At 43.1% G+C, this 17,147-nt stretch overlaps 1 protein-coding gene across 1 annotated transcript in view; it reads left to right on the plus strand.

Annotated features, from left to right (window-relative positions):
- The window catches only part of SIK2 (salt inducible kinase 2), a 32,664-nt gene that overhangs the window by 11,576 nt on the left and 3,941 nt on the right, over nucleotides 1-17,147 (plus strand). The window contains exons 4-14 of the mRNA XM_030464673.1: nucleotides 1,002-1,163; nucleotides 7,042-7,166; nucleotides 8,493-8,616; nucleotides 9,060-9,277; nucleotides 9,836-9,988; nucleotides 12,110-12,274; nucleotides 13,718-13,946; nucleotides 14,638-14,922; nucleotides 15,089-15,252; nucleotides 16,067-16,183; nucleotides 16,910-17,001. Of these exons, the coding sequence (XP_030320533.1) occupies nucleotides 1,002-1,163; nucleotides 7,042-7,166; nucleotides 8,493-8,616; nucleotides 9,060-9,277; nucleotides 9,836-9,988; nucleotides 12,110-12,274; nucleotides 13,718-13,946; nucleotides 14,638-14,922; nucleotides 15,089-15,252; nucleotides 16,067-16,183; nucleotides 16,910-17,001 (1,834 nt within the window). The remainder of the gene's footprint in view (nucleotides 1-1,001; nucleotides 1,164-7,041; nucleotides 7,167-8,492; nucleotides 8,617-9,059; nucleotides 9,278-9,835; nucleotides 9,989-12,109; nucleotides 12,275-13,717; nucleotides 13,947-14,637; nucleotides 14,923-15,088; nucleotides 15,253-16,066; nucleotides 16,184-16,909; nucleotides 17,002-17,147) is intronic.

Raw genomic sequence — 17,147 nt, forward strand, 5'->3', positions numbered from 1 at the left:
GCCTTCATGACATCATGGTCACTTTTCAACTTGCAGAAGCAGCTGTTTTAACCTGTGAGCTGAATTCAGACAGGAATGTTTGTGGTAGCTGGTTTGTAAATGATGATTCCTGTTCAGAGGACTTTGTCTATAAATATTAACTGGAAGGGGCTGGTGGCAGCTCCAGCTGCTCAGTTTTTCCTCCCTGGTTTTTGTTTAACTTCAGTCCAAGCTGTGATGCAGGATGGTGCTGGAGATGGGTCCGTGTGTGTGCATGCAGTCAGCCCTGTGCTGTGATCACCAGGTGGAATATCCAGGTCTTTGCTGTGCCTTGGCCATGAGCTGCTTCTTGGTAGGAAGCTGAAGGCAGTTCTGAAATCTTTCTAAGGGTTGATTCTCTGATTTTCTGCCTTGTTAGAGAAGGAACAGAAATGGCTGTAGAAGCTGTTCCTGTCAAGACTCACTCAGCTGCTGTTTCTCTTGGTTTTCTCCGTGAGGATAAATGAAGTTTTCCATTTCAGAGTGATCATTTGGTTCAGGCTTAACGTTAGTTTTGCACAACATAAACATGAAAACAAGATGTTCTTTCTGCTTGCAGCTCAAGGGAGATGAGAGGTCAGAATGGGTACCTGATGGGTACTGGTTTTATTTCCAGAAATAATCCACTCCCAGCCACCCCACAGCCTCTGTTGGGGCTTCAGAGGGAGAAGTGTGCATGAACTGATAGGCTCAATCTTCAAGTACTTCATGCTGGTGAAGTGCCTGGTTATTCCATGTATTCCCCTACCTATAGCCAGGTAATTACAAAGAAGAAGCAGAGAGCAGAGTTTCATTAGGCAACAGCTTTTCCATGCTCCCTTTTCAAAGGTTTTGGAGGGAAGGGCGTGAGAACAACGGGTTGGAAACTGGGATTGACCAAAATACTTTTGGTTTTCCTCATCCTAATTATTTGAGAGGAATAATTTTGTTTCCAGGGTTCTTTCTTGCTGTCTGAGCCACTGAAATGTGCCTTGTTTGAACAGATTACCTCGCCAGCCACGGCCGCCTGAGTGAGTCCGAGGCCAGGCGCAAATTCTGGCAGATCCTCTCGGCAGTGGAATATTGCCACGGGAGAAAGATTGTCCACAGGGACCTGAAGGCTGAAAACCTGCTGCTGGACAACAACATGAACATCAAAATAGCAGGTACTCAGAATGGAGATGGGATTCACCAACACCTCAGTTTGTATGACAGTACCGCGGCTGCTGCTGCCCCAGGTGCCTGCCCTGGGGAAGGTACAGAAAGTACAGCAAATCAGAGGGGTCATACAGAATAGTCTTGCTTTATGGAAATCACAGCTCACAAAGCCAAAATAATTCCTAGATTGGCTCTATGATACTTTCCAGAAAAAAAGGAAGTGATTTTCAGAGTTAGAGCCACTTTTTGTGGGTGTTATATCATGTATATAACGCTGCAAGATGCTCAGGTTAAAACAGTTACTCAAATAACTTCTTTCAACATGAGAAGAACTCAAAATGGGAGCTTAGTGATTGTTTTTTTTCTTTTTGAATGCATGATTTCAATTTTAATGATCAACTTAAGACACAGCAGATGTTGCTAGCAATGGGAATTATTTTGTCAGCTTATCACAGTTCTACAAATCCTTCCACTCTGACTTTAGCCCAGGGACACTTGAAGGGGGTAAGCAGGATAACATCTTGATTTGGAGGACTATTGAACTTCAGTCATCAATAATATGGGAAGAGGAAAGGAAGGCTTAACTGCTGTAAGAGGCTCATTGGTATAGGTGTGAGCTTGCTAGGTTTGAGAAGGAAGTTCAAGTAGATAGTGAAGGTAAAGTGATAAAACAGTTTTGAGTTATTGATCACTGCTGGATAATTTTATCCTTCAGTTTCCTCTCTGGCTTTTCTGAAATGGATAAACTGAAAAGGACTTTCCATAAAGGTAAAGTTGCAGAAAAGTGTGAAGTGTGCCAGCAGCTCTCTATAAGATCCACTCCTTTTCGTCTATGAAGATAGTGGGATTAAAGATTCTAAAGGAAAAATTAACACCTAGTTAACTGGTTAGCATTTGTGCTGCAAAAACTCACCCCTCTCTCTGCAATACTGCAGCATACATTGGGAAGGACTCTGTTGAGCTCTGATCTAGCAGGTTCATCAGCACTACCATTTATCAAGTATTTTTACTTTTATTTCCAATTTTAATCTTGCATTTATTTCTAGCAGACAATCCTAGCACCTGGTGATTTATGACTGACATACCCATTGTATTTACTTGGTCTATGGCTTCAGGAAATCTTACTATGTCTTACTATGAGGAACTGAACTCTAAATATAAAGGAATTTTTGTGATACTGTTCAATCTGTGCTTTCCCTTCTGATCTGCCAGGCTTCTCACCATTTTCATAACCACATTCTGATTTATTTTCCTCCAAATCAGTGTTCTGCACTGTGGTTTGTCACATCCAACCTGGCAGAGTCCTTCAGAACTCCTCAACTGAGCTGGAGCAGGGCTGTATTCTGTATTCCAAGGTATTCCTCTCATGGATGTCCTTAGTGGGGAGGCACATTCCCAGTCTCCCAGGACACTGCAGTGTGAGCATGGCACAAAAACCCCACTTGAAAGGCATCTCAGGAGAGCTGCTCAACCACAGAAGGGTTGGAAACCTGAACTGCTCTGTCGCAGGGAATTTCAGTACCTTGGTTCTCCAGGGACTCAAATAGGAGCATTGACAAATGATAGTTTCCTGGATTCCACCAGCTGCTGCTCTCTCTTTCATCCTCTGAGCTGCTCTTGTGCTCTATTACAGAAAGTTAATTACCAGTGGTCTGTATGTAAATGATCTCATTAACTGGCAGTGATTCATATGGTCTGATTCTTCCATGTATCTTTGTCAAGCTGGATCAGATGGGCAGCAATTCCCAGGTCCAGCTTTGGTCATAGAGTAGCTGGAGGAAAATTAAGACTGATAAAAACTTTGTAGTGATTTGCACTGAGCCAGGTGTTTTGTTTTCCTCTGTAAAGGAGACAGAAGATGAATTCCACGGAATGGTTTATCTGTGATTTTGAGATTATCTGGTGTTGTGCCTGACAACAGTCTCTTCCAGGAGTTCATATCCTTCATGGTTCATTTATCAAACTGGGGAAGAACCAAGGGCAGCCAGGATCCCAACTCTGATAGCAACAATTATTCTCTAATTCAAATTAATCTAGCAATGGAAAAACAAGACAGTAAGTGATGAATTATTTTGATAGAAAGCTCTGCATGGGCTGTCCCTTGCTCATCACTCCAAGCAGCTATGAAATTCAGAGGTGCTCGTGGCCATTCCAGGCTCTTCCTAACTTCCAGTGGATCTTTTTGATTCATTCTGATGCTTCTACAGCTATTGTTGAATCTTTTACTCTTTAAGAAAACAACACTTTCTAGTCAAATACAGAAATGTGCACAAAAGGAGATGAAGATTCAGAAGTAAGTGTTCCTAAACCTGAGCTGATGACCTGCCACATTTTATACTTAAACAAGGAGAATGGACTGAAATTTGATAGTTTTGTGTTAAAAGAAGAGGATAGATAAAATTTAAAGGATTTTTTAATTATTCTTAGTAACTGGACAAGAAATAGAGGATGAATAAAGATCTTTGTTCTAGAAGATGCTAAGTAGTTGGGAGCAAAAGCCTTAAACTTAAATTCCAGCAGAAGTAACCTAAAAGAAGGTGCTCATCAGAAACAGTGTCCACTGAGACCATTGTGGCTGAGGAATGCTGTATCAGGTTTGACATCAGATTTCTTGTTAGCAAGATTCCTTTGTTCTTCCCAACATTATTGCTTGTAGGTAGCTGGATTGTTGGATTGTTTTGTATCCTTCATGTTTGCTTTTTATTTTTCTTAAGGGATTGGAGGGATTGCAGTTACTGATGACTGATACACTTTGTTGTCATCAAATAAAACTTGCTCGTTGTCTGTGCACTGAAACGTGTGCATCTGGGAAAATTAAACCCAGCTTTGTATTGAGGATGGATTCCCTCTGTCTGCTTCCAGCCCCACGTTAGGCTGTCTCATGGACACCTGCAGCAAGCATCTCATCTCCATGGTGAAGCTGCTGTGTTTGAACCACACCAGGTAGCAGAGACTGTTATTTTGAAGCAGGTTGTGGTGCTGGTTTGTCTTGCTGGTGGACAGTAAAATATGCATTGACGTCAGAGCTGGCTGCTCAGCATTCAGCTCATGAAGTGGGTCAGGTTTGTTTCTAACACACTCATACCTTGCCTCCACCAGGACCTCTCTCCCCATTATCTCCTTTGCTCGTGTTACTACTCTAACAAAAGATCCATGTGGCTCTCTGAAGCCAGGCAGATTGAATCCTGTTTGTAATTTCAGAAGAAGGGATTAATATAGCTCTGGAGCTGCTTTCCCTTCCAAAGGGTTTTTAGAGGAACAGAGCCCACCTCACATTGCTGCTGCACAGCAGAAGTTGCAGTGGCTCTGGCAGGAAGCTTCCATTTCTCAGATGGCAAAAGGGTCTGAAATCTTAAGTCTGTTTCCATTTTTAACAGGAAAAAAAAAAAATTCCATTTAAATGATGTAGGTTCAAAAAAATTATACCTTCCAAACGCAAGAGTATTCTAGAGAGGGTAATGAGATTGAGAAACAGAATACCACAAATGTTGAGAGCCAATATTTGCAGATTGCACAAACACAGAGTTTATTCAACTGGACACAATACTGCAAATGATTGTATTTTTTTCACGTGCAGATTCAGGCAAATGTTAAAAAGAACATTCCATTCTATAATCTGAGTCCTCTGGTAATGAGTCCAGTTTCAGTCCTTTTAGAATTCTCTGGCTGGCAAGTTTTTTTTGAGGTCTGGCATTTTTTCCCTGAAGCATCAGTAATGTTGGTAAAATCCATTTCTGTGAAACTAGAAACCCTAACAGTGCTTTAAAGTGAAAATGATTACTTTTGATCCAGAGTGATTATGGTAGATCAGCAACTGCAAAGCAGAAACAAGGTGGAGGGGAAATGAGAGAATGGGAGAGCAGGGATTGTTTGGTGCTGAATTGTACCCTGGCCACTTGAACACTCCTAGAAGTGGGACAACTAAACTGCCAGTGCAATAATTAAAAATTGAGGAAGCCCAATAGACCAAGCAGCCAGTAACATAAACCTGAAGCTTCTCTTACATGGAACACTCTTATTTAAAAGCCTGTTTTGCTGTTCAGATTTGTTGGAGCTTCTTTGAAGCAACTTCTTCCACATGTTCACATTCAGCAAGTAGCTAACTTCAACCCAGTCTGCAGAGGCCAAGAGTTTCAGTTCCTTAGGAACTGGCATCTGCATTTTCAAGCAGGTTATGCTTTATATACCTGTGCTCACCAATGCACAATGTACATACAATACACAATATACATACAAACATACTAGTAAATGCACATTTACTTGTGAACCTGGTATGAAGACTTATGAGGGTGACACCTGAGAGAGAACAAGTGATATTTATCTGCAGTGCTAAGAGAATGATGAGTACCTGATAAGCTCAAGGTAAGAGAAGGGAGAGATGAGATTTAATGACACCTATGCAGGTGGCAAGGGGCTTCTGAGAGATGAAATTCCTTCTTGTCTCCTGAAGTATTGTCAGGGTTGCCACACCAGTTATGTGTAGAAGAAAAATCTCCTCAAAGATGATTTAAAAAATGTTCTGAACAAAAGTCCAGCTGTGATAGGGAAAAGGCAGGTGCCATACAGAGATTGGGGGGTTTTTTGGTAGAAGATTTTGTTGTTTCCCCTTCTGTTTTTACAGCTGGAGATATTTCAGAGCTGAGGGAGTATGCAAAAGGAAGGATGGGGTAAATGTGACACTCAGTGTCTCCTGTGTGGCTCTGGGATCTGAGGTGACCTGAGCCCCTTGCACCTCTGGAGGATGGGGAGATGCCAGATGCTGTTGTGTAACTGTTCACGCAGCTGTCAGGCATTCCGAGTGCTTGCAGGGCATGGCACTGTCAGGGCTCCTGCTTGTGGTCTGACCTTCAGCTTCAGTCCTTCTGGCACTGATAGGCACTGGGGCTGCTCTTTGATTACTGACAAACCTCAAAAGTTCATTGCTGGGAGGCTGGGTATCTGATCTTGAGTGGAGACCTTGGGCTGATGTAGGAGAGTGAACCTCCTGAGGGTTCTACCTGTACCAGACACTTGGAGTAGCCCGAGATGTTCTCTTGGAATGAAGTCTGTTAATTATCTAGAATACAATAACTTGGGGACGTTGGGTTAAAAGGGTAGAATGAACTTTAAATACTTTAATGTGTGTCTTTCAAGTTTCCAGTCTGATTGTTGATAATGCAGAAATAGATGAGGGATGAAAGTATCACTTGTCATCACAAAGATGGGAGCTCATCATTAGCAGTCAGCACCCAGGGACATAAAGATGAGAAGGGGTTGGGGTGATTGCACAGCTGTACATCCAAGGTGGCAGAAAGTTTGCAGCAGAATTACAGCACTGAATTTCAGACTGTGGAGATGTTGAGGCAGAAGTGTTCAGTTGGTTTCTCTTTGCTGTTTAGCAAATGATCAGACAGTCCCAGGAGCACAGTTTCCTTCCTAGCTAAAGGACTTGTGTTTTCCCATACCTGTTGCTTTTGGAGAGTTCCTTCTTCCCATTTCCAAGGTGGATGCTTTTGTTGTCAAGATTTGTTTTGTATTTGAGGCTTGAGAGCACCTAAAGAAAACCTGGGAGATCTCAGATCCAGTACTGAATTTCAGGTATCTCTTGGCAATAAATAAGCTCATCTCTGTGCATGATTTTCAGTTTATTGAATTTTGATGATAGCTGTTTATAAACTGGGATTTAGAAAACTGGTAGAAGTTTATTCAAACATTTAGTTGCCATGAAAAGAACAGTATGGGACATTCAGCATCCCAGTAAATATTTTCAGTGGGAGTGCTGGTAAAAGGATTTGTCATAGAGCCTTTCATTAATCAAAGTGAGCTTTCAGGCCTATTCCATGTGCATAATAATTCTTTGTCAAGCAACTGGAGTTTGGAGTGACTTTCCCTTTAATTCCTCAACAGATTTTGGATTTGGGAATTTCTATAAGAGTGGTGAGCCTCTGACAACGTGGTGTGGGAGCCCACCATATGCAGCCCCAGAAGTTTTTGAAGGACAGCAATACGAGGGACCTCAGCTGGATATCTGGGTATCATTATTTATTTTTTAACTAGATTCAAGTAGCCTTTTAGGAAGCTGGAACAAAGGAATCATCCTTGATTTTTCTGAAGCTGCAGACAAGCTGTTCCTCTTCAGCTTCATGTCTTGAGTGTCACACAGTGCCTCTTAACAGGGAATGGGATTGAAGCTACCTATCCAGGTGGCTATGAAGTGCACACTGGATGAAAAACTGAAGCTACTCCAAAAGCTTTCCTGGCTGAATGTGTGAACTTTGGGCTTTTTTCAGTGTATTTTGAATCTTCTGTGTGAAGTGGAAATTGAACTCGTAAGGCTGCAGGTTCTTGAGGAGGTTAAGGGGACTCTGAGAGGTGGCTGCTCTTTTAGCTGGAAACGAGCACATTGGTGCCACAGACACTTCTGCTGCTTGGGTTTGAGTCAGTGCTTCTCCATGCACACTGCTCTGGTGGAAGAGGATGAAGAGCACAACCATCTCCTTATCAAATGGAAAAGAGACTAAAATTAACTGAAAAAGTTCTGTGCACCCTTTGCACCTTCTCAGAGATTGATTTTCATTCCCAGTTTGGTTTTGTTTCAGGCTTTTGGCATGTTAGGGAGGGAAGGAAGTGACTTCTGAAAATATATATTTAATTTAAAAATCTCTGCATACTTACAAAGCCTGAAGGTGAATGCTGACTGCCTGCTTCTTTGCCCCTGCAACATCTGGTGCTGTCTTTGGCAACTGGTTGGCATGGGGTCTGGTTTGGTTATTTCATCTCGTGTGCTGCTCTGTATTTTCAGCATATCTGCTGAACTTGCAGTGCCAATTAACTTGCACACTTAAAAAAAATGAGTCTGGGAGTTAAAGGAGAGCTCTTGCCCAAGTATTCTCCTTTTGCTCATATTAAATGATCCCTCCTGCCCAGGCTTTGGCAAGTTGGTAAATTCAAAAGGTTACAGTTTCTTGTCTTGAGGAGCTGCTGTTTGAGGTTTGGTTTTGTTTGAACAACATTGAGATGAATAAAAAAGTATCTGTAATTCTCACTTGAGGTTGGGGCTCACTTTTCAGGTATCATTCAGTCATCTCCATGGAGCTCCCTGCTTCAGCCAGAGTCCCTAACCCATCACACTGCAGCTTTCCTGCCTGTCAGCACAAGGTATTCCAAGCCAGGCTGGTTTGGGATAGCTGAACCTTCTCAGTGTTTAGGGACCTCTAGAAACCCAGCTCCTTTTTTGTAGAAATTTCCTGTGTCTGCAGAGCATAATTTTAATTTTTTCAGGGACAGGATTTGGCTGGCCAACCTCAGAGACTTTGCTTGTGGCTTGAAAAATGACATTAATTTTCTCTTTCTTCCAGAGCATGGGTGTAGTCCTTTATGTTCTGGTCTGTGGAGCATTGCCTTTTGATGGACCAACACTCCCCATACTGAGGCAACGAGTTCTTGAGGGGAGGTTCAGGATCCCTTACTTTATGTCAGAAGGTAACCACGTCTTCTCTTGATGCTCTTGGTGTGATAAACGTTGAATTTATTGTGGCACCAGAGCAACCCCTCAGCTTCCCAGGCACATTTTTGAGCTGGCTCTGAACTGTGTTGTATTTCTGTGCCTTTGCTGACAAAGGTATGGGAATTAGATCCAGGTTTGTGTCTTCCAATCACTGCTGTGACTGCAGATCTGCTGTTTCACATTTGCTCCTTCCCTTGAAGGACTGTCACTGTTAGCTATACCATGCATTTAAAGAAGTTGGAAATTTGTCCTTAATATAACTTTTATCTTGTTTTGAGAGATTGCTTTAGCCTTCAGGAAATGCATTGAGCATTTAGGTAGAAATAAGGCAGTTTTCTGTTGCCATGCTCTGTGTTGGGAGGTCTGGGGTGAATATATTTAAAACTTAGCAGGTTTGGTTTGTGTTTCTTCCCAACAGAGTGTGAACATCTGATTAGAAGAATGCTGGTCCTTGACCCATCCAAACGGTTATCTATAGCTCAGATCAAGGAGCACAAGTGGATGCTCATAGAAGTCCCTGCACAGAGACCCATTCTTTATCCTCCAGCAGATAATGAGCCTCCCATTGGAGAATACAACGAGCAGGTCTTGAGACTAATGCACAGCCTTGGGATAGACCAGCAGAAAACTATTGAGGTAAAACAGACTCAAGCAGATCTTGTATCACAATCATTGCCTTTAGGATGGTTGATACTTCAAACCACTGTGGAGGCTGGCAGTTTCTGCTAGAAGGGTATGGTTGTTCCTCTGCTTTGTAGAGGCTCAGTTCCCATGCCTTCCAGTGACTTGGAAAGGCAAATAAATTTAGGAGAACCTGGAGCCAAGTCCCTTCTCCAGGTTTAAGTATTTGAGGGTGTAGAGTAGCACCTGAACATGAGCTACAGGTACTGTTGTAGCCTAAAATACAGCAAGCTCCTGTGAGCTTCCCACTAATGTAAAGTTGATGCTTTTCTTTGCCTGGCAAAAGGCAAATGATCAGACAGTCCCAGGAGCACAGTTTCCTTCCTAGCTAAAGGATCTGTGTTTTCTCACTGGCAACTGAGGAAGTTTCAGCTCAAACCATGTCTGACCACCCCACTGCCTTCCCCTCTCACACACCGCTGGGTGGCGATTCCTTCTCCTTCCTGGGCTCCTCCAACAGAAGAGAGAACTCACACGTGGCTGTGCCCACACCCGAGTGCTTCTCTTTTGCAGTCTCTGCAGAACAAGAGCTACAACCACTTTGCTGCCATCTATTACCTGCTGGTGGAAAGGCTGAAATCCCACCGGAGCAGCTTCCCTGTGGAGCAGAGGTTGGATGCTCGGCAGCGGCGGCCAAGCACCATTGCTGAGCAGACAGTGGCCAAGGTGAGCTCTGATTCCTGGCACTGCTTGGCTTCAGGCTGTACCAGACATTCCCCTCTCTCAGCATGGTGTTTCTGCATTGATTCCCTTAGCATCCACTGCTGCTCCCTGATTTCTGTGTCCTGCAGACCCGTGGCAGCCTTTTGGAAAGATGGTTTTGGGTTTTTCTCCTGGTGACAAATGAGTTGAAAAAGTCTCAGATGGGAAAAAGGGGAGTTGAGTGCATTCCCAGACCCAAAATACAAACAATGGGTTTGGATGTAGTGGGTATCTGTGGTTGGAAGTACTGTGCTTGTGCTTCTAATTAGAACACTTCCTTTCTTTTTCTGAGAATTTCAAGAGTTTTTTCTGGGAAGTCGTGGGTTAAAATGGGAGAGAAAAGACATTTCTGGGGAGTGTGCAACATGCAGGCAACATGAAGCATGCAGGGACTGCTTAGTGTTACAGTCAGTCTGAAGGGATCTTTCTCCCCTGCTGTTCTCTAGATAAGCTTCCTATGTCCCACAGAACCTGAAAGAAAATGCTAGGAGCACCCTATCAGGTTAAGATGCCCATCATGCCAATCCTTAATGATATCTTAGGTCCCAATAAAAATATCATCATTGTGAGACTCTTAATATCTCACGACTCAGATTTGTTGCTAAGTAATGTAATTTCTTTTAAGACTTGCACCTCCTTTTTTCCTCCTGTGACCCAGCAAGAGGCCAATTTCATGGAGTCTTTGCAGCACAGCTGCCAAACCTCTGTGCACAGAGCCACTGTGATGACTGACTGCTTGCTTTGAGTCTTAAGGATGTCACATGTGTTTTATCAAGACCAACTCTGGGTGCTCCTCATATCTGGTGCCAGGTTTTCCATTGCAGAAGGCTGCCCACTCCAATTATACTGACTGATTCAGCACAGGCTCCAAGGCTACTCAGTCTGCTTCTTCCCTAATAATTTTCATCAGAAAGGTCATGCACAGTTTATTGTGTCTTATTCCAGTAATTCTCAGATTATATTTGAACATGTTCTTCTGTTTCATTGAGATGCACAGATGTTGTGCAGATTTTATTTCCATTAATGCATGATTGGAAACATGAAAGACTTGGCCTAAGATGACTCAGATTTATCATGGTGTCAAGTAAATACTCTCTCAAGTTCACAGCCTCCTAGGTACTGTATTGCTGCTGTATGGAACAAGTGTGCACACTCCACTTCCATCACAGCTATGATGCTCCTGTTCCACCTGAGGCAGCAAGACACTATTTGGGTTTGGATTCTGTTGAAATGAAAGCCAAATCACTTCAAAACATAGGTCCAGGAACCATATGGCTGACAAAGATTCAAACCAGCTATTTGTTTAGACAGTAGTTGTAACAACAAAGCCACACAGTATTGTAAAGCAGATTTTAAATTCTAAGATGTATTTAAGGATGAACTATGAAGAAGAAAAACTCTCCTAGATGGTAGTTCCTTATTGCACTAAATTCCTGGACTTTACAGCCATGCCCCCAGTTTTTGCTGAGGACTGCAGCAGACCTGGGAGCTATCCTGAGCAACAAGATGATGTTTTCACACATGGTGGCACCACAGGCTCCTCTATAAGGCTGCTTGTTTCCTTTTGGACAGGACACTGTTGTTGTGTGGATGCTCCAGTTCAGAAAAATGAAGGTTAAGGAACACTGAAGATCTCTGTGTTCCTAATTCCTCCCTTCCCTGGGGCACACCTCTCCTTCAACACTGCTCCCTCTGTTCAAATACCTTCTTTGTGAGCCAGCTGCTCTATTCTTATGCTTTTTCCTACAGGAATTAGTGCATGTTAGAAAAGTCACTGAAACTTGTGCCTCATGGGAATATTTTGTAGTGAATATAAAAAGGAATTCTAGCATGTCAGAAGTTGGAGGGCACCAAAGAGTCCACAACACAGTCTTTGCTGCTATTAAGTGCTCAGCTTCAATAAGTAGATAGTTTAATGGCATTTGTGGTTTGGTGTTTGTGCTTTTTTAAAGTCTAAAGACTAAGAATGTAATTCATCAAGAATGAGGAAATAAATCTTACACTTGCCCTGCTTTACAGATTGTTAGTTTTACTTTTTGACTTTGTATGTTGCTTTCTACTAAACTTTTTTAAAACCTTTTTTAGGCCCAAGCTGTTGTACCTGCAGTTAACTTGCATTCACAAAATCCAAGGTTGTTGCAGTCTCCAGGTCTTCCCTCAGCTTCAGGAGCAGAAACCTTTTCATTCCCTCCATCCACCTGCCAGGGAGAGACAGCATTTATGGAGGAAGAAAGAGTTGAGACACCAAAGGTAAGAGCTTTAAATCACTCTGCTGTTTTGCCAGAATCATTAAGGCTAAAAAGAGGTTGTTGGCTTTTAAATGACTCCCTGGTGAAAGCAGAGCTAGTGGTACTAGTGAATTGAAGAAGGTCCCTCTGACAGGGCAGAGTTCATCATCATCCTCAGAGTTAGAGCATTTGCTAATCCAAACCAATGTCCCTTCTTTGACCTTAGTTTAGCTCCTGTGTCCTGCCATCAACTGAGCTGCAGAACCCAGCTGCTTCTCTCCACTTCCCCAGCCTTTTCCTCAAAGGAAAATGTACTCAGCCTCCTCCCAGGCACTTGCTTTTAAGCTTATGCTGTCCCCAAAACTCTGTGGTCTCCAGCAAGTTCTCATTCCTGGGTAACCTCTCACAGAAAGTCCAATGCAAAGACCTTTAGTATGTAAACATTTGATTTGTTGTATTTCTCCTACAAACCACATGGTGCTTGTTTCCCCGAAGTGCTCTCTGAGTGTCAGAGTTTTAGGGTATTCCAGATTCTTTTTCTACATCTCTCTTGCATATAACCTTCTTTTTTTGGATCACTCATGTGCCTCATGCTCTTTCCTTACACACCAATCTTACCACAATGTCATTTGTAAAAGAAAAATCAACCTACAAAAGTGGGGTGTTTTTTTTTTATATTCTTCTCAAATATATTTAAGAGCCCTGAAGACTCCTCATCCACAGCTTCTAATACAAAGGGTTCACTGCTGAGTGTCCAGAGTAACCTCCTCAGCAATTCAGCCAAAAATTCAGACAAATGAGAACAGGAGGTTATAATGGAACCTTAACAATAAGCATCTAAAATATCATGCCCTTAAAATACCATAATGTCTCTACCAATTTCATAAGCCAGCCAAAAGAGCCACATTTTTGTTAATTTTTTGTTGAAGGGTAAATAGCCAGCAGGAACTTCTGACTGTCAAAAACTATTAGAACTGCATCACCTCAAATAGGTTGTGGCCATTCTCTGCAAGGCCATTTCTATAACTAGGAACAACTGAAATTTTCACTGGAAACCATGTGAAATTACAGCTTCACCTAATGGGTTTTGTTTCCTGTACTCAGACTGGAAGGTTCTGTAGCCTTTCCACACCTCCACAGTGAAGAGACCTGACTGGAGTCAACTGATAGGATGTGGTGGCTCCACAGCTTTACAGGTGTCTGGGTACAGATGAAGTCTGATCCATTTTGCCAGACTTTGAGGTCTGTGACAGCACCACAGGGCAGCAAAGACTGAGTGAAATATGTGGAAGTTGGGAGCTTTTGTGTGTTAAAGAACATCTTATCGTTGTATAAGATAATTTTGAGTACTTATCTCATTGTCTACATCTTGTTTCAATATTATTCCAGGTGGTAAAGTAAAAGTTTAACCAAGGGTCAACCACGTGTAATAACTGAGAGCTGCCCATCTTCTTGTGCCATGTAGGTAAATGGCTGCCTGCTGGATCCTGTACCTCCTGTGGTGATGAGGAAAGGATGCCAATCACTGCCCACCAGCATGATGGAAACATCTATAGATGAAGGAATAGAGACAGAAGGAGAAGCAGAAGATGACCCTGCCCAGACACTTGCAGCCCTCCGGGCAGCTCGCTGTGGGAAGAGACGTCACACCCTGGCTGAGGTGACCAACCAGCTGGTGATGCTGCCAGCCACAGGTACCTAAGTAACTAGGTAACTAGGTAACCAGCTAACACAGACAGCTCCAAAACTCATTTCATAGTCTCAGTACTCAATCCAAACACACTAGGTTTTAAGAGTGACAAGCACAAAAGAGTTTCTTGGGTTTGTTACTTGGCATTTTAGCTATAAAGGCTGAAGGGAGGAAAAAAACCACTACCACCCCTCCAAAAAAAACCCCCATGTTGTACAGACAGTACAAAAACAAACCAGCAAACACACAGCTGGAACAGTCACGTACAACCCCAGTAACAACTGGTGAAGTCTGACCTGAAGTTCTTTTTCACATAACTGCATGTCCCAAAATCATTCATGCCCTAAAGATGTGCTGGCAGAGGAGGACAGTGGGGAAACAAAGCCCTCTGGGTTCTCAGGTACTCCAAAACCAGCAAGATCACTAGGCCATTCAGCTCAGATGTATCTGTGGAAAGGAACACCCAGCATTCTCCAAACAAGCCAGTGAACACCACCTGCACAGCATCTTCTCACTGCAGTAATGTACAAACCAGTAGCAAATCTCCACTCTGGTCCTCCAAGTGTTGGAGTACAATTACTTTATGTAACTTGGGGTTTTTTTTTCAGTTTCTCTAAGACAGTCAGTGTTGGCCTTTCCTCTGCTGAAATCCTGCTGCACTTTCCTTTTATTCTGCCTTTTGATTTTTGTCACAGGGAAAGTCTACTCATTGAATGAGAACTCATCCCTGGGCAGCATCGACTCCGAGTATGACATGGGATCCATCCAGAGAGATGTTAAATTCCTGGAAGATGCTCCTTCCTTGAAAGAAATGGTACTAACTAACCAACAAGCACCCAGAATGACCCCACCTTTCATAGGGCTGAGACCTGCCAACCCAGCCATGCAGGCACTCACCTCCCAAAAACGAGAGACCCACAACCGCTCCCCCGTCAGCTTCCGAGAGGGTCGAAGAGCTTCTGACACCTCCCTCACCCAAGGTAACTGGAACCTTTGTCATCTTCTACAGAAATATGGCATTAAATGTACACCAGCAGCACCCAGCCACCCTGCCACCTGCTTGCTGCTTCATCTCACACTTGCTGTGCTAGCCTGATACCAAGCTAAGGGATTTTCTGACAAGGGCTTTGCTCAACTCTTCCCCAGGAATTGTAGCATTCAGGCAGCATCTCCAGAACCTGGCACGAACAAAAGGAATCCTGGAACTGAACAAAGTCCAGATGCTGTATGAACAGATGGGATCAGAAGAAGAACCTTCTCTGTCCTCACCTGCCACCCAGCTGCAGGACCTCATTAATAGCCCTCCACAGGTACTTACACCACAAATTAAGCTCCATCTTTCAGGTGTTAATGCTTTGGGAATGTAATGCTGTGGTCTGGTACAACTGCAAGAAGTGTAAAAGCCAATTGATAACAGCTTGATTAGGGCAGTGAAATGCTGAACAGCTCCTACAAGCTCCCCAGTTACTTGTTCCAAATGGAACAACAGATCAAAACAGTAAGTTTCTGTTAAACCCCATGAATAAAATGGGTAAGAAGTCCACAGGCACTGTAAGCATCTAGAGTTGCAGATGAAGCCTTGGAGCTCCAGCTGTTCCTTTCTGGCTGCTGGAAACCTTCAGGTCTGACACTCCCCAAGTTGCAATCTTTCCACCAGAATCTGTCCCTGGGTGTAAACCTGCTGCAGTGCTCCTGGCATTCCCATGGCAACAATTCTCTCCCCTCCCCTGTCAGCACTTTCCAGCTTGCTAGAGATGCCTGCTCTGTAGTTAGCATCTCCACCACTATTGCAAGCTTTCTGCCTTCTGTTTTGCAGCTGTGAAACGCGAGCTGCAGAAAAGCACACTCAGAGTTTGGATCATTCTCTAGCCCAGCACAATTACTATTTCAGAGGGCAAGTCAAAAAACCATGTTCTATATCATATAATTGTAGTCACAGATGGGAGCCCTTGACATTTTGCAGCACAGATAGTTCAAATCTTTCTAATTCATGCTCCTCACCATGCCATGAAAGCACCCAGTGACACCAGAGTCCACGTGGCAACTGTGAAGGGGAAATCCTTAAAGAAAAGGGTGCAGGAAACCCTTTTCTGGGGGTGAAACTTGTTCCTCTTCTTTCTGCAGGAGGAAGCATCTCAGCAGCAGCAGGAAGCTGCCTCTGCTTTCCCTAATGCTGCACATCCCCCCCTGTTACCCAGAGGGCAGAGCTCAGACCCCCAGTACCTACAGCACAGGCTCCAGGTACAGCACCTCCCCTGGCTCCATCCAGCAGCTGGTACTGCACACCAGGAGTACTTTGGATCTTTTTACTCAGGAAAATCAGAGACTAAATTTCTCTCTAGAATTTCAAATTGCATTTGAATTAATCTGAAATGGCACTGTATTTTATTTCTATTGCACACTGGCCCTAATTAAGCAAAGAGTATGCTCCATAACTGCTGTTTTCCTACTCAGTCTGCACAGTGTTACTAAAGCAATTTGCAGCTGGTCAGTGAATACCTGTATCTGTGTTGCACCCTATAAAAGTTATGCACCAGCATCTGAAGACCCAGTTCTGATCCTCTGGGGCTTACTGTTTCTTTCCCCACCTCACTTTTTTTTTAATTAAAAAAAAAAATAAATCATAAAGCTTCAGTTTAAAAAGAAAAAACTCTTTTCCAGTTTGCAGCTCTCTTTCACTTGGGAAGAAATCTTTCTATGCATTTATATTTTCTATGCATTTATTTTATAGAAATGCATTTCTATGTATTCTCTGCATCATGCAAAGATGTCCTTTGTCTACATGTTAGAAGCCAATGAGCAGCAGTAGCTGTGGGTTTTGATGGTAGCTCTGTTGACACCTTCTGAAAATGAAACTGGGCAGTGACATGGTCATAATGGTAGACAATCTTTTGCTTGTTTTCTGGACTTGTACATTAAATGGAATGCAATTTAAAACAGCACTTTTTTTTCCTGCTTTTCTTGCAGAAACCCACTCTGCTATCAAAAGCTCAGAATACTTGCCAGATATATTGCAAAGAATTGCCTCGGAGTCTGGAACAGCAGTTACAGGAGCACAGGTAAGACACTGAGTTCATAGAAAGCAACACAGGGCAGAGAAGAATAATACAGTAGGGGAGACTGTGGTCATTTCCATTATTAGTAGCCTGTTATAATAGTATGATTAATTCCCACTAATTGTAGCCACCTACACTCAAGTCTGCAG

This window comes from Calypte anna, chromosome 24, assembly GCF_003957555.1.
Source record: "Calypte anna isolate BGI_N300 chromosome 24, bCalAnn1_v1.p, whole genome shotgun sequence".
Taxonomy (NCBI): Eukaryota; Metazoa; Chordata; class Aves; order Apodiformes; family Trochilidae; genus Calypte; species Calypte anna.